Genomic DNA, 23,399 nt, shown 5'->3' on the forward strand with positions numbered 1-23,399 from the left:
AGTGAAAAAAGAATGGAAAACCTAATAAAGAAAAACAACAAAATATTCTTTAAAGCCAGAAGGTGTCTTCAGTTAAATATTTATTCTTCTTTTCTTTCTAGAGGCCCAGTTGTCTGCAGCTTTCCCATAATCAAAGTTCCCAGGATCTGGGCCCTCCAAGGAGATCAGCGTGAGATTATTTAACAAGCTTTGATTCGTGTGATTTCTCAAACATGTCTTGATCCTTTTTAGGGCAGAAAACCCCTGGTCGCATTGAAGTCACCTATGACCAGAGGGGTGTCACCTCACGAGCACCATCAACCACTGAGCAAAGTTGAGAATAAAATGTCTCCCTCAATGAGAAATCACTCTCTGCAGTCGAAGAATACACTGAGGTAACAGGCAAAGCACCCAAGGAGTGTCTTAATCCGAGTCTCACAATACGCTCATTGACAGAAGCGACATCAGACACCATCGGAAGGAGCCAATCTGCCAAAGCAACAGCTACTGCCCAAGTATGACAGCCATCAGACCGACCAGACCAATAAAAGGTGTACCCACCTACAGAAACCTGGCCATGCCCAGGTCTGCACACCACAGAGAGTGCTGCCACTGAAATGCAGAGTTTTAATTTTTAAACACAGATAAATCTTTCCTAAAATTCTCAAAATATGTTTAAAGGATATCAAAGCATTTTTTCCATGATAACAATGAAAAGGAAGTGAGTGCAATGGACAGAGGAAATTGAACTTGAGGGAGAAGAGATATGACGGTCTCACTGAGACCAAGATTAACATTAAGTCAAACTTTCAAGTCAATGCAAGGTTGCTGCTTTTAGTTCTTTTCACTGGGATACAGCAGTGAAAAAACTGTCTTTAAATGCAACTAGATATTACATAACGTTGGATTTTCAAAGTTCCCAAACAGTAAATTAATGGAGCTGCCACAATGCAGAATACAGTCTCTTTTAACAGCAGTCAATATAACAGACAACATCAATTTTTACACTCAAGTGCTTTAAAAAATACACATACTGTACTTTATATTATAGAACTACATAGACCAGGGGCAGACTCCAAACACATTGGAGGGATTATACTTCTTAGCTTGCCTGGAAGCACTCGAGAATTTCCCTGAATGTGACAGAAGTTGCTCAGAACAGGGTGGCTTTAGGGTGTTATTAGTGCAAACCTCAGAAGAAGAGTAAAATGAAATGAAAAGAAAAATGTAACATTAGGTATAAATAAAAAAGCAGGCAAAAATAAAAACTTACCAAGGAATATTTTTAAATGTTACATTATAATTTACATGATATTCTCTTTCACAGATAATTTTATTTGGAAATAGCATTTTAACTGTTTTTTTAAGAGTCTTCTTGACACTTTACTGGTAAAAACTGCAAAAATATTTCTTTAAAAAGAATTTAATTTACTTATTCATCTAAACGGAGTCTCATCAACACAGAAATACATGACTAAACAAGAACAATGAAAAAGATGCCTGTTTCAAAACATCACTTTATTGGGATTCAGTGACTAGAAAAAAAGAAATGCCAGAGCAGATGTTTTTAAGATCATATTCCAATTTGAAATAATAATAACAATAATAATGATAAAAAAAACTGTAATCAGAAAACCCTGAAATCCTCAGTCTTTGATAACACTGATAAGTATAAAAATATTGTTAATGCTCTTCTTGTAACTGGTATTTTGATTTTAAAAGAAGAAATCTGAATTAACACAACTAGGTCTGTAAAGACTTCTGTAAAATCAATTGTAACTGCACTAGCATTTAATTTGGGAGATCTAAACTAACATATAGGCAAAATGGGCAGATGCACTTTATGTGTACAGCCCTCACTAAATTCATCAATACTTAAATACTACACGTGATCAGGACTAAACTGAGAGATTCATTTACTATTTTGTTCTTCAATTACAAAAGTGAGAAACAAAAACAGCCATTCAGAAACTGCTTTAGAAGGAGAGTATTCCTTTGAACACTACAAATTTGACCAAACACATTTTTGACCATCACCTGAATGGGATTTGTATGCAATGGTCACCTTGTTTTATACTCAAAGGAGGGGGATGTGTCAGTATGTATTTTTTACAATGTGCACAAAAACATATAAAAAGCCTTTCATCTGTAAGAGTTATATCCACCCCTTCCACCACCTCGAAATCCTCCTCCACCCCAACCACCGCCGCCTCTATTTCCACCTCCTCCACCAGCACCCCAACCTCCTCCACCTCCGCCAGCACCCCAACCTCCTCCTCCTCTTCCTCCACCACCACCTCCTCCTCCTCTTCCTCCTCCCCTTCCACCCCATCCACCTCGTCCTCCATCATCCTTCCGTTTTTGCCATGGTGGCATTTCAGGAGGAGGTGCTTCAATCTCTGATGGGCGGCCACCTCGGTCTGGAACTCTACCCATTAGTACCTACCAAGGAGAAGAAAGGGGTTGATGAAATTACTATCAGGCCCAAAACCTTTTTCAATCAGGCACTGTCGGCTAAATACAGAAAATCAAATAAAGCTATCAAAGGATAACATGTTCTGAAAAATGTTGCACCATGTTTGGCGCAAAATATAGCACTTTTTCAGTACTTTATGTGTGACAAAAGCTGTTTGAATATACAAAAAAAAAAAACATACAATATATGAGATACATACAGTAGCAGGAACAATACCTTGTTAATGGCACATGTTGTTTTTTGCCGAGACAATCCACTGCTTGTCTTTATAATTTTGGAAAGGTCTTCTCGTGCCGCAAGCAGAAATGGCAATCCAATAACTGACTTTGCAGATAATGCATGTCTTTTTGGCTGGTAAGCCTTTGCCATGCTGTCTGTCTGTTTCTGCAAATTACATAAAAACCTCATAAAGCACTGAAAAACTAAAAAATAAACATTTTTAAAACATTTCTCAAAACATATTTTCTGCATTTGTGAAACATAAATGGGAACATCCTGGAAAATAATGTTTTACTGGACTTGCCTGAGCCCTCTCTGACCAGCTGAATGACTGCACTGTAACATCCAGTCTTTTGATCAACATTCTTCGGCGACATTCATATTCTTTGCCGAGTAATTTATTAACTTCTGCCAGTTTTACCTAAAGTAACATAAAACAAAATATAACTCAGTTTCACATCTGTTCTATTAAAACTTTGCTCATATTGTTTTAATATCATAGAAATACACATTCAAGGTAATGGAGCTTTACTTTTAAGTAAAGAAGATTTATCCTTAAGATTTTACATAATTTTATTTTCAAAAGCATTGCTTTCAAATGTATTATCTTTTAATATTAAAAACAAAGCTGAGAGGAAAAAAAAGGAGTGCTACTAATACAAAAGTTAATAATAGAACTTCCCCCTACAGTGTTGTGAATATGCTTTGCTCAAATTATCTAAATATTTGAAATACGAAAAATAAATAGTTTTTGCTGCCATACTGTGGATAAATAAGGTACTGCAGAGATAGTGAATTCTTTTAAAGCTTAACAATAGCACATTTTCTAGTTTGGTCCTACTAATGTGTTAAAACAGTTTTAATGTTCCGATTCTTATTAGAGTTAGATTTCAAGTAAACAAATTCCTTGTTTTTTCACATAAAAAATAAGTGATTTGAGTGTTTTGCATACAAAAGTGAATTTATATTTGTAAAATTAAAATTGTATATATGACTTAAGAGGTAGAAACAGTATGGAATGTGCTAATGCTCTTTTGCACAACTTTCTCCTTTCCTGACATCTGTTTAAGGTAGTGTATTAGCATGCCCTCTGGATATTTCTTTCAGGGACTGTATTTAGAACTGTGAACTGGTAGATTATTAAAAGAAAACCACTTACTTGCTCTGTATCTCTCTCACTCACCTGGCCTAATATTGTAATTTGCCGAGGAAAGAGTGGCTTTAAGTTGCACTTATTCCTTTTTATTTAATCATTTCTTAAATAACATCATAACAGGGCCACATTGTGTTTATTTTTTTATTGTCCCTGCCATTTTCTGCTTTTTTTCATCATCATGGCCAAATTGTTGAGAGTGATGGTGTCCATTGCTGGTTATGTACTTTTACAAATATGCTACGTGTGAGTTTGTTACAAGTATATGATTTAAGATAGTTGCATGGTCAAACGGACGTCCCAGTCTTGGATAATATCCATAAAAAAACTAATTTTGGTTTGTGTGTTCAGTTATTAAGTTATTGGATAAGTAGCCAGAAACTGGTACTTCTAAATTCTTGGCTTTAATGTTTGCCTTTTTTCTAGTTACTTCTGGTTTTGACTATCTGCATGTCTTATGACCATTGTTTTCATTATCCCTCAGTGTATTCACTGTATGCACATAAAGGGCATTTTATTACAATAAATGGAAATAAAATTTAATATGTTTAGTTTTTCAGTCCACCTTGCTCAAAACAATGTCAGAAAATATCAATCCAATTTAGCCTCTGTCATGGTCACTTCTAAACTCTTAATACAAAAGTAAATAATACTGAAAAAAATATTATTAAATGTTTGTAGCATCACTTATAAATTTAATTACTTTGGTGTCCACATTTTAAATGCTTTTCTTAATAACTTTAAAAAAATAATAATAATGCAATACTGTTCTAACTGAAAAGTAAGATTAAAGATGTGTTAATTTTTAAAAAGAGAACTATATGCAGAATTCAGTTAATTGACTAACAGATGATGATCTTACCCATTGATCAGGACTTAACACTGCCTTCAGTAGTGGTGCTCCTACATGATTCTTGGGAGCTTTTGCGAGAAGTTCTCTTACCTTGGCAAAAAAAAATTATATAAAATGTTATAATTAATAACAATCACAGAAATGAAGAATACAAACTTTACTAAAAAGGCCCATTTCCTAGGTTTATAGTTTTATTATTGTGAACTGTACATAGTCCAGTGAAGTTTCTTTCTTGCATGTGCTAATCAACATGCAACACATCACCACTCTCTGGTACCATGATTAGCAAGTAACAAATTCTGAAACTTAAGTCTACTTTACCTTAAACATCTCAGGACAGTTTATACACTAGGTCAAGCGATAGATCGATAGATAGATAGATAGATATGAAAGGCACTGTATAATATATAGATAGATAGATAGATACTTTATTAATCCCATAGTTAACATAAATAATGCTACATAAACTAAATACTTTGTTACAACTGAAACAGTGCAGGAGACAGACTAATTTACATTTTGTTATTCCACTATGACATCCAGTTAGGACAATTAGCTACACAGACTATTTTTATAACAAATATTTCCACTTGTGTCTTGTGAAGAAAAAAAAAAAAAAGTTTTACTATACCTTGGCATCAATGTTGCAAAATAAGTCTGCTGTTTTTAAACTATTAGGTTCGGGCAGCATAAGAGCTTTGCAGATGTTTTTTAGATCTGTAAAGGCTTCATTTTTCTCTTCAGCTGAACAGTTGAGATGAGGTCTAGTCTGTAAAATTCTAACGGCCTGAAGCTCTGAACTTAAATACACTGCCAAAAAACAAAGACAACAATCTTCCAATGATTTGTAATAAGTAGAACAATCCCACATTCTATTCCAAGTTTCAGATTACACATAATTTTACTGATCCAATTCTGTATTTAGGCAAAGAACATTATGTCATTCAGGATGTGATTTTTATGCCATGATATTTTTGTTAACATTTTTTTCAGCAAGTTTCACAATATTAGAACTTTAGAAAAAAACGCTTCCACTTCTTTATTCATATCCATATGGATTTCCAACAATTAGAACATAACTTGAGACCAATCATCTTTAAACTGTAACAAAAAGACTTTACTGCTTAAGTTTTCAGTTATTTAGTCATCCATCCATTTTTGCAACCTGCATATTCCAATATAAGCTAGCGGGAGAAAAGGGTCTATCCCAGTAGCACAAGCTAGGAAACAATTCTGGACAAGAGTCTGTGTGCATGCATACACACACACACACACACACACAATTTAGATTCACAGATCATCCTAACATACATACAGCCTAACTTGGAATACAGAACTCAAGTGTCACCTCTGGAAGAAACAAATGGTAAACAAAGGTATAACATTCACTGCAGACATTACTGAGGCTAGAACTACAACCCCTATGATTATTGTAGATTAATTATAATCTCAGGGTAGAAAGTCACATCAGAAGACTCATTTTTTCCAAACCACTTCTGTAAATCCCTTTTCGTTTAACCAGCTCAGCACACTGACAACATTTTATGTTAAGAGCATTATCCTCTGTTCTGTGGCTATTAATGTGACCAAGTATTGCTAACCCCTTCTCATTCTCCTGATGTAGTATTTTGTAACAAATGTACTTTAACCCGGTATATTATTATTATTACTATTTTGTATTTGATGGACACAACTACACAAGGCCTATTATATGCATCAAAACACATGTTAAGTTAAGCAACTTGATCATTGTTATACAGTGGGGACATAAACGTGAATGGCCAAGTTAGCTACTATGCTACCTCACCATTGGATGACAAAGATGTGATTCAACTGGATTCAAAAGCTTTGGCCTACATCGTAATGTATAGTAGACTACCCAGGAAATGTCTGAGTGAAGATTAGCTAAGTCCACAAGCAGAAAAAAAACCTCACAAGGCCTCAGAGAATATTTTTATCCCTTTCCTCTAGGGTCTTTAAAACATAGACATATATGCATTACAAATGTCAGTTTGCGTCTTACTACAATTACATATTCATAACAGACTTAAATTTAAAAAATCAGTGCAAATACCTATAGCATGCAAATAAAGTACAGTTTAAATATAGCTTCCATTTATTGCTCTAATGTGTTTAATTTTCCACCTCCCTCCTGGAATTGTGACTTTGGTGTAATGGAGTGATTTAAGGATTCTTGTGCATAAAGTCATCAGGAGCCTTTTGTTCAAGAAAGGTCAACACATAGCAAACCAATGGTTCAAGGCAGAGGTGTCAAACTCAAAGATTGCAACCCAGTCACGGCCCTTGAAACATCTTTAAATAACACACTTCAACAATATTCAAGACTTACATAGGTCAGTGATGATTAGTTCTCTCAAAAAAACCCTTTAATGTGCATTTCATATATAGACTATCTTTAGTTACGTTTGTTGTTTGTGGACAGAAAATGCATTTGTGTTAATTGTGTTTACTATCCATGTCAGACCAACTCCAAATGTGGACAGTGTGAATTATCAAAGAAATGACACCCTTGTTTTTTGATGTGGTCAAATGCCATTGATTATGACACATGTTAACACAGGTGTGAACGAATGTATTTTGCTTTAGCTACAAATTATCACCTGTATCTGGACTGCTGCTCTCACTTGACTTCACTTTTATTTGTTTCTTTCAATGATAATTTCTTCCCATCACACACAATACAAAGGTAGTTGTTTTTTGATATTGTAACAATCGACAGTTATTAACTGCAGAAAGAAGAAGGTAATGGTATACACAGTCATTGGACCTAACTTGGGTAGTATGGAGACCCAAGCTTCATCACATAAAGTAAGATGTCTAGGATGTATGATGTAGTTTATTAATGGTGTTTTAGGCTTTGCTTTGAAGTGCATTGAGTGCTTAGATGTCCAGGGGGTGTTGTGTCTTCTGTAGTGTATCCTTTTATACTTCACCATATTTATGATATTCTCCTTTGAGTGACTGCAGGCACATGGACTGTGTACAGGTGGTGGTTCAAAACTGAAAATTTAAGAGCTAGAATCCTCAGGAGACATGGCTTTGTAAAAATTAAATGTTAATCACAGGATAGGACATCAAGGTGCTGGATATTCACTTGAGAATTACATGGAATGGTGTTGATTATAAATTAACAAATACCATGTTCAAAAAGTAGTTTTCTATTAAATGTCCTGATACCAGAGTATCTTAGGGCAAAGAGCAATGATTGGCTTTGTTGACATGTTCTCTGATTTGAAGCCAAATATTTTGGAAACTCTGTTTAAGAGAAGTACTGAGCTGTCATCTGACCACTAGCTGGCATTGAGCTTGAAGAACCAAACAAGCAGTGAATATGCCTGTAGACACCAGCTTGGATAAGCTTAATTCAAATTTGAGAATGAAACTCTTATATTTTGCTGGAGCTCACACAGACATGAAGTCTGAATAGAGCAGATCCAGTTTAAGGTCCCAGGAATCTATATAGCTGCAAAAAATTGTGACCCGCGACCATATGGTGGATTAAGCTTTGAGAGGGGAATAGAGAGAAAGAATCTCCAAATCGCACTGCAGATAAAGAAGGTACAAGATGGCAAAGCAAAGGCCTTTATGTATGGGCTGTCTGGTGACATGAGGAGGATAATGTTCCAGCAGCCTCACAGTAGTTCTGGTAAATAATTTTACATTTAAGGATGGGGTAGTTAAGGTGTCATCCAGGTTGTACTAGGCAATTATGTGGAAATGCTGAGCTTGATTTGCAGATCACTATCAGGAGGAAGTACTCCTTTGAAGAATTCAATGTAATGAAGGTAAAGATGGAAACATTTGGTGAGATTTTGATCATTTCCTTGCATGAGTTTGTTGTGGTGGCTACACTGGGGTACATGGAACATTGATTTGAAATGCTAAAATAATAAATACTGCGGGGATGCCTTAATAATCACGCCTATTGAGTTTCACATTGAAAGGAATTATAGTGCTCAATACTGGCAGAATAGGGTTGTGGGCACAGTTTTTTAAACTGGGTACTCCAATAGGGTGTGCTCCAGTTACCAAGGGAATCACACTCATCTGCATCTACACAAAAATAAACAAACAAACAAACAAACACCACCCTATGCCAGGGTTACATAAATGAGATTCTGACCAGCACTCAAACCTCAGATTTTTCAAAAAGAACAGATTGTATCCTGACTGTAGAACAGAGAGCAAGCTCTTTGTTCTTGCATGGAAGCCTGACATGCTGTGGAAGTTTGCTAATGCTGTCTACATGTGCTTTGTAGATAAAAAAAGGCTTATGACAACGTATTTCATGGCACACTGGGGCAGGTGCATAAAATGTTACAAATTCTGTCACCACTGCTGCTACATAACATTTAATTTGGTTTTGTACTGCAAGAGCTGTGCTTGCATACTTGTTAAATGTGTTAAAAGTTAAGGTACAAAAGTGACTCTGTTTTGCTCTCCGCCTTCATTATTTTCATTGACAGGATATCAGAAAACAGCCAAGCCAAAATAATGTCAGTTGTGAACTTCAGAATTACTGTACATCCGTTCTACTTACAGATGAGGTTTTTCTCCTAGCTTCATTTGACCTCAGTTTGGTGAACCCTGGAGTGGTTTGTAGCTAACAAAAGATGGGATGAGAATGAGTACCTCCAAGTTAAGGACCATTGTCCTCTCCAGGAAGAGAGTAATTTGCTCTTTTCAGGTGAGGGAGAAGCAATGGGATAAAACTCACAACAAGCTGGAGTTTTTATTTCCTCAGCTTGGCCTTGAAGCAAATGGGAATTTCCCCAGAGGGAAATAAAAATTGTTGACAGGGTTAGGTAAAATTTATCTGATCAACTAAGGTCAGTTGCCTAACTGACAGACACCAGCAAAAGCAAACAGAGAATGGTATAATATGTCACATTATCCAGCACTTTTTCTTTTTCTGAAAAACTTCTGACTTACAAGAGCATACCATAAACGGTCTCCTTCTGTTTATAGCTATAGAACTGGCAAGTAGCATTATTTGCTAATGGTCACATACTAAGTCAGTAATGGAGTCTAATATGGATGGACATAATTGTCTAAGGTAATGTCATTTTCTAACCCACTTAAGACCAGGTGTCACAGACAATGTTTCATATACTTTTAAAATTTTACCATTTGTCTCACAAACTATTAAAAAGGAATAAACAAGCAGGCAGGCAGCAATCAGAGTGCCATGGGTATTAGACTTTAAATCATACAACTGCTGGTCCAAATCCCCATCTCTATCCCACGGTGTGAACCCAAGGCATATCACTTTACTAATTGCAATTCATGAAGATCTTGTAAATTTACTTTTCAAAATGTACTAATTGATAAATATAAATAAACATTTAGCATGTACCCTGCAATTTTTGAAAAGCAAATGTGCACCATAAAAAGGAAGTGGCGATATACAGAGATGCTTCAATAGATCGGCTACCAAACTAAACCGACCGATTTTCACTATAAAAGACTTGGATCGGTGATCAGTTAATTGGTTGATCACATAAGCCCATGCTTTTCTAAGCTTTATGGTAATTTAGTTGCTGTGCTCCTTTACGCTAGATAATATGATAGCTAATCCAGCAGCAAGTCAAGATTTATTTTACCAAAGAGCAAGAGATGATTGGAATATTGGCTTGTATGTAAAAGAAAGTGGATTAATAAACTGAGAAAATGGAATCGGAGAAATTGTCCTGTGTAGTTAGACAAATGGTAAGAAAACCAACTTTAGTTAATTCAGACCTTTTTATTTTGACCTTTAATTAAAACTAAGTCTGTTTGAGTTTGGACATCAAGCTTGTGGTAAGTGAAGCAGCTTACATTTTTAACTGGAAAAAGACAATGAAAAATTTGAAACGGCTGCTTAGTAAACAATATGCTTGTTAGCTTAACAGTAAAATGGGTCTTCTACTTATAAACCTATTAAGATTTTAGCCTTGTGTCTTCTTAATGAATATCTTATGAACATTTAATACATTTGCAGCTTTTCTGAAGATCTGTATTGTGTTTATTATTTGTGTGTATCAAAGTATACATTTTGATAAGAAACAAGTACTACATAATTAAAATGGTAAGCCATATTTAGGATTACATCTCAAGAACTATTAATGTCTGGCTGCTACACTGAAGAAAGAACACTTGTATAAATAGAGTAAATGTACAATTTTTATTAAGCTTTGTTTCAGATAGGTACGTTACAGAAAAAATTAAATGACAGATTGTACAAGGGATGTTCAAAAAGTTACCATACTTTTATATTTTCGTTGGATACGGTGAAGGTAGGAGGAGTAGTAATTGGGCATTAAAAAGTTGGTACGACGCTGGGAAAATGCATAGCAAATGAAGATGACTATGTAAAAAAGTGTTGTAATTTGTTTTACAAATTCTTAATAGAGTTAGAAAAAAAATGTGCAAACTTTTTGAATGTCCCTCGTAATTATGTTAAGCACTTTATTTAATTGCCATATGTATAAAGGATAAATATTTCTGTACATACTGTATTTTATTAATTAAATAGAATTTCCTTAAAACACACACTTTATTTTATGGGTCACCAAACAAAAAGCCTACAGAAATTCATTTTGTTAATAAAAAATGAACAGTTAACACCTGTGGTCTACAGTTTAATTATAAAAATACCAAGGTTAACACTTTTATACAGAACACAAGGCTTCTACTGTGTGTCTAGTTATGCAGGAACATCGTGTAAAATGTTTTTCAAGAGATAAAGAAAAAAAAAATCATTATCAGAATCAGCCTATCCAAAAATTCCAATCTCATTTTCTTCGCAGAATTACAAAGCAGAATAACCCCTTTACATGTCTAAAATCACACTGTGCAAAAACTGAAAGAGAAACATAAGCACCTCCAAAATCCACAGCCACACACTGGCCAGAATGTTTAAGGGTGGAGAAAAAAAACCAAAACACCAACACCACAACAAAACCGTACCAAAAAATAAATCATCAACTTTCAGGCGATAGCTAATTTTTGTACAAGGCCTTTACTTCACCCTTGAGGTTATTTTGCACTAACTGTGCAATGTCTAACTCATTTGACTAAACAGCTAATTATAATGCATATAAAAAGTTAAAACATCACTCACAGATCAATTTAAGGCAATCCTCCTTAGTTGAGAGTCTGTTTTTTATATCTCCAGACAAGAGAGCTTGATATGGGCATGCCAGTTCCTTAAGCAGACCACTGAATTCCAGTTGTAAACTCTCCAAGTCACCTGAATCAAGATAATGTAACAGGAATAAGAATAAAAATACATTAGAGAGATAATAGGCAATTGAGCCTACATCTCACCTCTGGAAAGATCTAAACATATACACAAGATATAAACAGGAAATTGCTTTCTAAAGAGAAAGTGGTGAGATGTCATCCTTTAAACCATAACACAGGTAAACAATGAACAGATTGTTTTGATTATTTAATGTGATATTTATATATTTTTGGGTGATGAATTCAAAAATAAACATTTTTTCCATCACATAATACTGTATTGTTGACAAAACACATTTTTAGACATTAGTTATAATGCTTTTTATTGTTTTTGCACTACATTTAAATATTTTTATTTCAAAGTAATATTTTCTAATATTAGTTTAATGCACAGAGGTAAGTGGGTTAGTGCAGAGATTTGGCAGAGAAGACAATGATGAAGAATGAAGACTATTTATAGATTCATCTGAAAGAAGCCTAAAAGGAGTATCTCTTCATAACAGTAATAACATAATCAATACCCAATTCTTAATTCTATGCAACTGAAAGAAACAAGAAAAAAAAAAAAAACTATGAAAATCTTTTGGAGAAATTTAAGTACAGTACTAGTATAATAAGCACAGTTGGATCATAAGTGGGGACCTGAACTTTCTGTGCATATTACTGGGTCAGCAATCAGGACATATACAATTTCCATACTTTCTCTGTGAGTGGGACAATAGACCCAAGAATTTACTTTGGATTCAGAAGGTCATCTAGAAAAATGTTACAGCTTCGTGCCAAAAACATCATTGGACCTAGCTTGGTGGATCCAGAAAAAGTGCTACTACAATGGTTTCATACAAAACAGTTTGTCAAAGTCCTATCAAAAGATTAAGCCTGTTTTATGCATTTGTGACAAATGTTTCCACATTTATCTCAGGCTAAATTGAAAGAGAACATTTTTACTGGACTTGATATAAAACTGATTTCTGATGCAGAATCTGATGGCGAGATGAACAACCTGGAACAAGCGGCGTGGGTATGATTCAAAGAAGTAAGGTAATTTCTACATTTTTAGGGAAGAATAAGGACTCAAACTGGAAAGAAATTGTGAAAAATTAATTAGTTAAGTTCAAAGAATTGGCTTGCAACATGAGTCTCTGAGTTCACTTTTTGGATTTGCATTTGGAATTTTCCTCCGATAATCTTGAAGTGTTGAGTGGATAGACGATGGGTGAAATATTCCCATCAGGAGATCAAGCACATGGAAAGAATGTATCAGAGATTTTGGGCTGTCAGTATGGTTGTGGACTCTGACAGGTGATTTATAGGGAGAGACACACCAGAAAAAGTGTACAAACGACAGGCCACCAAACTAAGATTTGGATTAAAAAAAAAAAACCTAAAAAGTGACAAAAACTAGAAGTTATATGTAATTAAATGAAAGCATATTGTTGTTTTCTTTACATATACGAACAAAAATATTAAACTGACTAAATATTTTCATGTTAAATTGTTATAGAATATTTTACAAAAGAACAGTGGAATTTATTAAATTTCAATTAAACAGGTGTTCACCTTGGTACTTAAACATGACGTGATGGAAACAGTCCAATTATATTTTTCATAACAATTCAGGAACACGAAGAAAAATATTTACAATTTTTTACGAGTTGAATTTTGCAAACCTGTGATAACCATCTGCCTATTATATTCTGTACTGTATTTCATAGCCATCTCCAGGACATTCACAAAACCACGTGAAACACACGCACGCGCACACAGAGACAGTAATGTTCCGGCTATAATTACCAGGCGCTGCAGTTATGCTCTCCTCCAACTTGCACATCACTTTCAGCTCCGATGTCAGCCACACGCACAGGTTCACATACTCCTCGGAGGAAAATCCTTCCTCAGCCGCCGTGCCCAGTGCTTGCTCCTCTAATAGAGGTCCCGTGTACCTAAAGACATGAAATCACGCATGAATTAAGAACCGCTGTCACGGTTTTGCAGTTATGAAAGTGCACTTCTGACCCGTTCGAAACAATACGCCGTTATAAGAAAAGATTAGCCATGAAGACAACAGGCTGCTGAAGAATAATACCTTCTATGCCAAAAGGAGCTCTGTTACATTAACACAGTGAATTCCAGGCCCTCTTCTGGCAATTTACTTTATGTATACCATTCAACAAAAACAAAATTCCTTTAATATGTCCTAAAAAAATACGTGGCTTTGTCATTGGGTAGCAATACTTAATATTTTCTAACCGGTTTTTATAGATACACAAGGTAAACATTACGTGCACATAAAGATTAAAAAAATATATAAATAATCAACTCCCACACAAACTAATGTGTACCTACCCGAGCTGTTCCAATATATCTAAAATATCGCTTTCCATTGTGCGCTAAATTTCAAGGTAAACAATGCAGACTACGCGCACATTTCCCCGTTGTCTCTTTAATGCGCGCCTGCAAGAAGCACGCAGTGCGTAAAAAGCGGGCTGTGCGATGGGTGTCACGCGTAAAACAGCCCGTAGGGAAACAAAAGAGGGGCTTTACGTGGGCAAGAAGAGTTCCGACCTGCATTGACCAGAACGGTGGCCCGCTAAGTGTGTTGGCCTGTCCAGTGACTATATGGGCTGCCAACGATACTCTTCCTTTATAGTGACTGGGATCAGCGCACACGCTCAAATGTATAACAATACCATTCTAAAACTGTACGAGTATTATACTCAAAAGGAGAAGTGGAGAGTGGACGGACGGTACGGTAAATAGATGTGTCCAAGCGCATGTTATGTAGAATTGCGAGGCTTACACGTTTTGGATTAAAAAAAAATTGTAAGTTTTATATTTCCATTAACTATCCATAAATATATGTGTTAGACCTGTATGTTTTATTTACTTTACAGGCATTTTCACACCAGTGGCATCGTTACGGGGGCCTTACCAGATCTCCCAGGGCCCTCGCCCCCACCTATTAAATGTACGTATGCCTATAGCCCACGATGTTTTATGACCTGGCCCCGGTTTCTCCCGTTTACAGTTCTAATAATGACTGCCAATACTGTGAAAATTCCAAGCTCCCCAATCGTTAACAGCACCAAAACTTCAAATGGTTTCGGCCATCGGGAAGCTGGTGATAAATCCCCAAATAAGGGCTGAAGCTAGTGACGCCCTTATTTCACACCAAGTTCATTTGGTATGGCAATTTTCAAACTCTGGAGTGATTTCTCTTAAAGTCCACATCGTTTATGTAGATGTGAACTTGCCAATCACACTACAGTGTGGGTCAAAATAACCAGACTAAGACTTCTCAATCCTGGAGTGCTTCACATTAGTGATGGGTCGTTCTTGAACGATTCGTTCATTTTGAACGAATCTTTAATGTGACTCGGGAAAAACGAGTCGTCTCGTGGGAGTGATTCGTTCAGTCGCGCATGTGCATTTGCACAACTTCCTATAGTTTCTGTATTAGAATTATTGATTCATCTGTTTCGAGTCTTCGGGTTTTTCGAGTCGTTCGTTCATCACGTGACAACCCCATAAGCTTAACCTAGTATGCAGTCTGAGCCGGAAACAGAACTGATTAGTTCATCTCTCGAGTCTTCGGGTCTGAGTCGTTCGTTCAGCCCCATAAGCTTAACCTATGCAATCTGAGCCGGAAAGAGAATTGAACGAAATGACTCGAAAAAAGATTTGTTCATTTTGCTGAACGAGACTCAAAGGTCCGAGTCGGTAAAATGATCTGAACTTCCCATCACTACTTCACATGAGGTATGAATGTAATCCGACACTGGGCCGATCGAACTATATGAGGTACTGTGCATTATGGGTGAAATCGTGCAGGCCGTGGAAGCCAGGCAAAGCATTTGGAGACCTTCCAGTTCACAGTTTAATGAGCCCAAGAATAACATCGAGCATTAAACAAATTAAGTAGAGGTTCAAGTAAATACACACATAAATACAAACGTAGCACAGTTCACACAAAACAATTCGCGCTAAGGGCCACAGGACAGCAGTTCACCATGTTAAAAAAAATCGCTAGACTTTCTCTAATCTCTAATATGGGGATGGATATTTGAGGAGTAAACCACAAGACAATGATTATATTTTTATATTATGCAATTGAAGAACCATCAACATCAAATCAAATTAATAATATGTTGAACAATTATAATAAAAGTAAAGTTGAATAAATCAAACTGCAGCTCCATGAATAAATGGTTAACGGAAATACTCCGAAAGATGCTAGAAATGTACGTTTTGTACCTAATACTTGCAAAATTTGGTTGATCTAAGTGAATGCTTACTCAAATTATCGTGTAGGATTCCAATACTTTCCCTATAAAACGAAAAAGTCTTAAACGTCGAGAATAGATTCATCAAAATATTGACATCGAATTTTTGGAAGATTACAAGACTTTCCCTATACTTTGTATACGAGAAAGCAAAAAAGGTGTAAATTCACATGTGATCGGGTCGATCAAAATACATACAGAGGTGGGGGGCAGCAGTGCCCTATGAGATCAAACCCACTAACTAATCTTACACCACGAAAGTGCGCGCAGGTGGGACGTCTTGGTAAGGTGATCGCTTTTCAAGCACGATGCGGATATGGAGGGACCCTAACTCTAACAAAGGTAGCAAATGTTGATCAGACATTCCAAAATGAACATTAGTAACAGAGGTCCGAAAGTAGGCACGCGATTTGAGATCAATTAAATCGAGGTTTCATTAATGGAGAGGAAATACGTAACATCATACAGTTAATGAAGCTCGCCTGACATGTCTACTATTAAAAAATGGGCAGGGGTTGAATTTTGATTTTGTTAAGTTTTATTTCATTGTATGGAGATTTATTTGCTTTTAATTAAAATCATTAATATAAAAAAGAATCACATCCACATCAGTGTATACATCACTTTCTTTTGTACGTGAAACATGACCCTTTGCATAGTAGTGCATCATGATCAACGTCTCCGAGTTGTTTGGTAAAAGGTGTTTTGCTCATATAGCTAATAATTATGGAAATGCGACGGTGCGTCCCCATTGTTTCAATATTCCAATAAATGTTTATTGGCGCAGTGTTAGCGCTGCTGCCTTGCAGTAAGGAGACCTGGGTTCGCTTCCCGTGTCCTCCCTGCGTGGAGTATGCATGTTCTCCCCGTGTCTGCGTGGATTTCCTCCGGGTGCTCCGGTTTCCTCCCACAGTCCAAAGACATTGGCGATCCTAAAAAAAATTGTCCCTAGTGTGTGCGTGTGTGTGTGTGTGTACCCTGCGATGGGCTGGCACCCTGCTCGGGATTTGCTCCTGCCTTGCGCCCTTTGCTGGCTGGGATTGGCTCCAGCAGACTCTGTGTTAGGATATAGCTGGTTGGACGATGTCTGATGACTGACTGTTTATTGATATGTTTATTTCCCTTGAAAGGTTGCAGTGTGAAATCCAGCTGAACTAATGAACTAAAACTAAGTAATGAATCATCCCCACATTCAAACCAAAGCAAGCAGGCCGCGAGTGTGCTAACATCTTAACTGTTTGGTGTCAGGAGTGGAGTGAATGGCCAAGGCTCATCTGCTCAGAGGAAGAGAAGCCACTCTGGTTCATGTAAGAGGAAACTGAGGCAGCGAGTGGGTTTCTTGGTGTAGACAAGTGGCTTAGCCATCCCTTGGGTTATCAGGTGAGTCTTTATGTCAGCCCAGAGATGTTTATGAGTTTTTAATTATTACTATTAATAATAATAGTACATTATATTTACATAGCATCTTTCCCATGTTTCGAATTCTCCTTCATTGTTGCCCACCCTTTTATTCTTACCTCGGCTTCCAGGTCACCTCTGCACAATATTGTCACCCTATTCCTGGAGTCTCAAAACAATGTCCGGGAAGGCCACCAAGACTGCTGGATTTTTCTTCTTAATTCCTAACGCTTTGAGGGCTAAATATTTTTTTTCCAAAAAACTCACAAAGCAATGGTTTCACACATAAACCAACATAAAATGTCTGTTGCTGCGTGCTGTGGCTACAGTTGGCAGCAGCGGCTGTGCAGGGGCAGCTCGATGGCCAGCACTGAATATGTTGCGCGGTGGGACGGCTGTTCTTGCCTGGCAGTCTCTGTGCAACACAATCTGGGGTTTGTACGTGTTGTCATCATATGTGATGAACGTTGCTGTTGGTACATTATTTGGTGTACAAAGTGTTCAGTGCCACGATCAGCTGATGCTGGTGCTTCACTTTTGTTTTCGATTTCCATCTCCAGATCACTTGCCTCAAAATCAGAATCCGACAGGTCGGAGTCTGATTCAGCGATAATACGCAAAATGTCTTCCACGGAGTATTTTGCTTTGCGCATTCGCTTTCATTTCTAGCCATATGTTTGCTCCTTGCTACTTACGTACGTGCAGGGAATCGAGGTAAAATCAACAAAGCTAACTTTCCTCCTAGCAAAGAGAGTCAAATTAAAACGTAACGGCCAGTTTTGCCGCAGTTTACAGAAGATTACCGTCCTCTACCCCCGAGTTTCGACAAAAGTCAACATCTCCCCTGACAGAGTTAAATGAGTTTTGTTTCTCCTCTCGTTCTGTCTTATTAGAAATTCCTACAGGTCCTATATATTTTTTATTTCTCTCATAAACTCAACACAATGTTTAGTTTGTATAGCGGGCTTCTTTCCCACTCATTCTTCTGTTTTTATGCGCACTATTGAAGGCGATACATACGTTTGAAAGTGGGTGCATGAATTTGTTGAATTCACTTACCAGTCATTTACTCTTCTGTTGCTAACTTGCCATTTACACCTCATTTTTAAATGCTAGCGGCTAATGACAATGGAAGTTAACAAGCAAATTAACTAAAATGTTGGAAAAAGGCTGAAACTGCAAGTGGCAGCTACAACCTCTTTGAATTAAAGCCAGCATTGTTAATGAATTCCAAATTTACCGTCAGAAAGCGGAGTTAGGCTACTAAATGAACAACAGGAGGCATCGCGTTTGTTTGCTTAGCAGACATTTTTATCCAATGCGACTTACAAAATAGGTCAACGTAATAGAGTGCACATCATTCTGGGGGACTGTCTGGGAACAAGTGTGACAGGACAAGGCTACAAAATTGATTGCCTTCAGTGAAGATCTCAAACAAAATGCCAGTGAGTTGCACATCCTAGGTGTCAAAAACCTAAAATTTCACAGATCAAGAGAGTCGTCAAACAGTTCTTAAACACACAGAGGGAGTCAGAGTTTTTAATGGAGGTAGGCAGCTTGTTCCACTGGTTAGGAGCTACATATGAAAAACCCCTAGATTGAGATTTGATACTACCATGCAGAGTTGGCATTACCAGATGCCATTCATCAGCAGAACTTAGTGGTCAAGAAGGATAGGACCTCACAAGAGTCTCTATACATATAGGTGAGGACCATTGACTACTCTGTAGGCAAGCATCAAGTATTTGAAATTAATACATGCAGCAACAGGGAGCCAATGTAGTGATCTGAAGAGAGAAGTGAAATGTACCCGCCTTGATAGGTTGAACGCCAGACATGCTGCTGCATTATCAATCATCTGCAGCAGCTTGGTGACACATGCCAATACTGTATACCTGCCAGCAGAGTCCAAACATGATGAGACCAAAGCCTGAACTAGATTTTGTGCTGCATAACCCATCAGATATGGCTTGATCATGTTGATACTGTATACAGTGAATCTGCGAGACTGAGAGACAGGTGGTCATCATTCTCCACTTCAAGGCTGCATACCGACTTGGCGGGCGTTAGCGCTAATAAGTCAAGCTGAATAGACAGAAGAGCTATGATATCAAGGCAGTCCGTCTTTGCAAGGTTGAGCTGGAGGTTTTGCTCATCTAAGATGAGATATCGGTGATAGATACAGAGATTCTAGTTGATAGTGTGTGGTCCTCTGGAGTGAATGACATGTACAGCTGCTTAACATTGGCATACCACAAGAAACCATGGGAGTAAACCATAAGGTCTGTGTGCCATTTCGGTCACCACAGTACAAGAAAGACATATCAGCACTTGAAGCTGTGCAAAGGAGAGCCACCAGGTGCATCTTTGGACTTAAGGGCATGTCATAGTCTGACAAAGAATTAAACCTGTTCAGCTTTGAGCAGAGAAGACTACTTGGGGACCAAATCCAGTTCTTCAAAGTTCTCATAGGCATTGAAAAACTAGATCCAGCACAATTCTTTCAAGTTAACAGTGAATCACGAGTTTGAGAACACCAGTGGAAATTAAGGGGAAGTGCATTTAGATGTGAAGCCAGAAAGCACTTCTTTACGTAAAGAGTTGTAGGAGTCTTTAATAAACTACCGAGTCATGGAGTTGAAGCAGACACCTTAGAACCTTTAAGAAGTATCTGAATGAGATTTTGGGACAGTTTAGCTATTAGCTAAACAAATAAGCTTGACAGACTGAATGGTCTTCTCTCACTTGTCAGATTTCTTATGTTCCTCCCATATTTCGAAGACAAGTGTATTATCATATGATGAAGTGGGTAAGGCACTAGACATTGCTGTTTCAACCTGTGCTCTCCACTCATTGTGTGACCCTGACAAGTCACTTAACCTGCTCCAATTGCAAAAAAAACAAAAAAACAAAAAAGGTGATGTGTTGGAAGAAAGCCAAATGGTCACGCATTAACTGAGCCAGAGCATCTCCAAAATGGCAGGTCTTGTGAGATGTTCCTGATATGCAGTGGTTAGTATCTACAGAAAGTGTTCCTGGGAAGGACAAGTAAACCAGCGACAGGGTCATAGGCGCTCAAAGTCCCATTAACATATGTATGGAGCGAAAGCTAGCTTGTCAGGTATGATCTCAGAGAAGAGCTACTGTAGGACAAATTGCTGAAAACCTTAATGCTAGCCATGAGAGAAAGGTGTCAGAACACACAGTGCATCACCGTTAACTGAATATGGGGCTGAAAAGTTGCAGACTGACTGATCAGAGTGCTTATACTGAAAGCATCTAAAAATGGTCAGATGGACATCATCACTGGACCATGGAGTAATTGAAGATGGTGGCTTTGGTATGATGAATGACATTTTCTTTGAGATCATATGAACAGCAGGATGTGTGTGTGTGTGTGTGTGTGAGTGTGCATCATTTACCTCAGGAAGTGATGGCAGCAGGATGCACTATAGGAAGAAGGCAAGTATGATGTTATGGGAAAAATTCTACTAGGAAAACTTGGGTCCTGGCATTCATTTGGATGTTACTTTGACAAGTACCTCCTAACTGGTTTGAGAAACATGATGAAAAGTTCAAGGTGTTGATTTGGCCTCCAAACTCCTCAGATTTCAATCCTATTGAGCATCGGTGGGATATGTTGGAAAAACAAGTCCAATCAACGGAGGCCCCACTTCTCAACTTGGGATTTTAAGGATCTTCTGAGAACATCTTGCCAGATACCACAGGACACCTTTGGAAATCTTATGGAGTCCATGCCTTGACGTGTCAGAGCAGCTTTGGCAGTGGGGTTGGGGACAACTAAATATTAGACAGGTGGTCCTAATGTTGTGGCTGACTATATATATATATATATATATGGAAGAGAAGGTCAGTGATACGGTTTGCATATTTGCAGCTGGAGATCCAAAAGGGAAGAAAATGAATCGCATATCATAAAGTAGTTTTTATTCCTGAGCTTTCAACCCCTGCCAGGGGGTCTTCATCAGAGGATGATGCTTAGACCTAACAAAAATCAAAATCAATATATAGCAAAAAATTATGTGTTAGGGGGGTCGGGGGTTGCGTTGAGGTGGCTAAGTCAGTATGATCAGGAAGGGAGGGGTATTGGTTGTAAAGTTTTATTTATTATGAACATGTTCTTCTTAAGCTTACATATGCTGGATTTATGTCTAAGTGTCTGTTGAGATGGCGTTCTCATTTGATAGTTAAGATTCAGTCAGCTCTCTGGCACTTTTAGTACTGGCTTTACATTTTACTTGTACATTGTCCCAGTTAAATGTATGTCCTGTTGATTTAGTGTGCGTATAGATCAATGATCGTGAGTCCTTTCTTCTGAGGGCGTTGCGATGTTCCTGTATACGTGTTGCGATTCTTTTTGATGTTTGTCCTACTGTATGTATACCGCTGAGCAAGAACTGCATGGAATGCTATGAACTGCGTTTCGTGTTTCTTCTGTCGATTTCTTGTTTTTAGCATTGAAGAGGACCGTGCGCAGATTGTTCGTGGGTTTGTGTGCTGTTCTGATTCATCTGACCACATAAACGCTATTAATGAGACTAGGAGGTGACCCCACCAACAGAAACAAGAACCAAACTGTCCACTAAAGACATAATGCACATGATATCTCTTTGCCAAAAAAAACCCGGCAAATACTACATTCAAAAAGAAGGCGGGATCGCCGTTATCAGGACTTCTAGCGGAACTGGTAATGAAATGTTTTGAAATGATTTGAAAACGTGGCTCTATCCCACTTTACACACAAAATTTGGATACATTCGTCATACAAAAAAATGATCAGCTGAATGAATTCTACAACTACATCAACACAATATTCCCTGCAATCCAATTCACCATGGAAAAAGAAATAAGCCGACGCATCAGCTTCACTGGATATCTACATTGAAAGAAACAATGACGCCACCCTGATCACAAGTGTTTATCGTAAGGAATGCTACGCAGACAAGATATTACACTTCAGCAGCAACCACCCGGTATCTTACAAACGGAGCTGTGTTAAAACTCTATTCAGAATAGTCCACACCCATTGTAATACGAAGGAGACAAAAATAAATTAAAGACGCTATCTCTTCCGTCTTTTCACTTCAATCGGATACTCAAAAACATTCATTAATCGAAGCCTACACAGAAGACGCCATAAAACTCAGCAAACAATTGACTTGACCCAACCTGGCACTCACTCCCTTATCACCACAAGGTGTCTGGAGGTGCGGCACGAATCCTGGCCAAGTCAGGCATCAGAATAGCACATAAACCCACGAGCAATCTGCGCACAGTCCTCTTCAATGCTAAAAACAAGCAATCGACAGCAGAAACACGAAACGCAGTTCATAGCATTCCATGCAGTTCTTGCTCAGCGGTATACATACAGTAGGACAAACGTCAAAAAGAATCGCAACACGTATACAGGAACAGTGTAACGCCATCAGAAGAAAGGACTCACGATCATTGATCTATACGCACACTATAAATCAACTGGACATACTGTACATTTATTTAACTGGGACAATGTACAAGTAAAATTTAAACCAGTACTAAAAGTACCAGAGAGCTGACTGAATCTTAACTATCAAATGAGAACGCCATCAACAGACACTTGGACATAAATCCAGCATAAGCAAACGTAAGAAGAACATGTTCATAATAAACAAAACTTTACAACCAATACCCCCTTCCTGATCACACTGACTTAGCCACCCCAACACACAATTTTTTGCTCTATATTGCCTTTGATCCTAGTAAGTCTAAGCATTATCCTCTGATGAAGACCCC

The 23,399-nt window shown here is 37.6% G+C and overlaps 1 protein-coding gene across 1 annotated transcript; it reads right to left on the minus strand.

Annotated features, from left to right (window-relative positions):
* Nucleotides 1–1,476: 1,476 nt before the first annotated feature.
* On the minus strand, nucleotides 1,477–14,423 carry fam98b (family with sequence similarity 98 member B). The gene is made up of 8 exons (XM_039741735.1): nucleotides 14,272–14,423; nucleotides 13,720–13,868; nucleotides 11,804–11,932; nucleotides 5,312–5,490; nucleotides 4,690–4,770; nucleotides 2,979–3,095; nucleotides 2,672–2,839; nucleotides 1,477–2,421 (listed from the first exon to the last, which is right to left on the minus strand). The coding sequence occupies exons 1-8, from the start codon at nucleotides 14,307–14,309 to the stop codon at nucleotides 2,122–2,124; spliced, it is 1,161 nt and encodes a 386-aa protein (XP_039597669.1). The 5' UTR covers nucleotides 14,310–14,423; the 3' UTR covers nucleotides 1,477–2,121.
* Between the last annotated feature and the right edge of the window lie 8,976 nt (nucleotides 14,424–23,399).

Source organism: Polypterus senegalus, chromosome 18 (genome assembly GCF_016835505.1).
Source record: "Polypterus senegalus isolate Bchr_013 chromosome 18, ASM1683550v1, whole genome shotgun sequence".
Taxonomy (NCBI): domain Eukaryota; kingdom Metazoa; phylum Chordata; class Cladistia; order Polypteriformes; family Polypteridae; genus Polypterus; species Polypterus senegalus.

Coding starts and splice junctions, on each gene's coding strand:
- fam98b (XM_039741735.1), bottom strand. CDS start 14,309: ATGGAAAGCGATATTTTAGATATATTGGAACAGCTCGG. Junction 13,869..14,271: donor GATATATTGGAACAGCTCGG/GTAGGTACACAT, acceptor TCATGTCTTTAG/GTACACGGGACCTCTATTAG. Junction 3,096..4,689: donor TGTTAAGTCCTGATCAATGG/GTAAGATCATCA, acceptor ATGTTACTTTAG/GTAAAACTGGCAGAAGTTAA.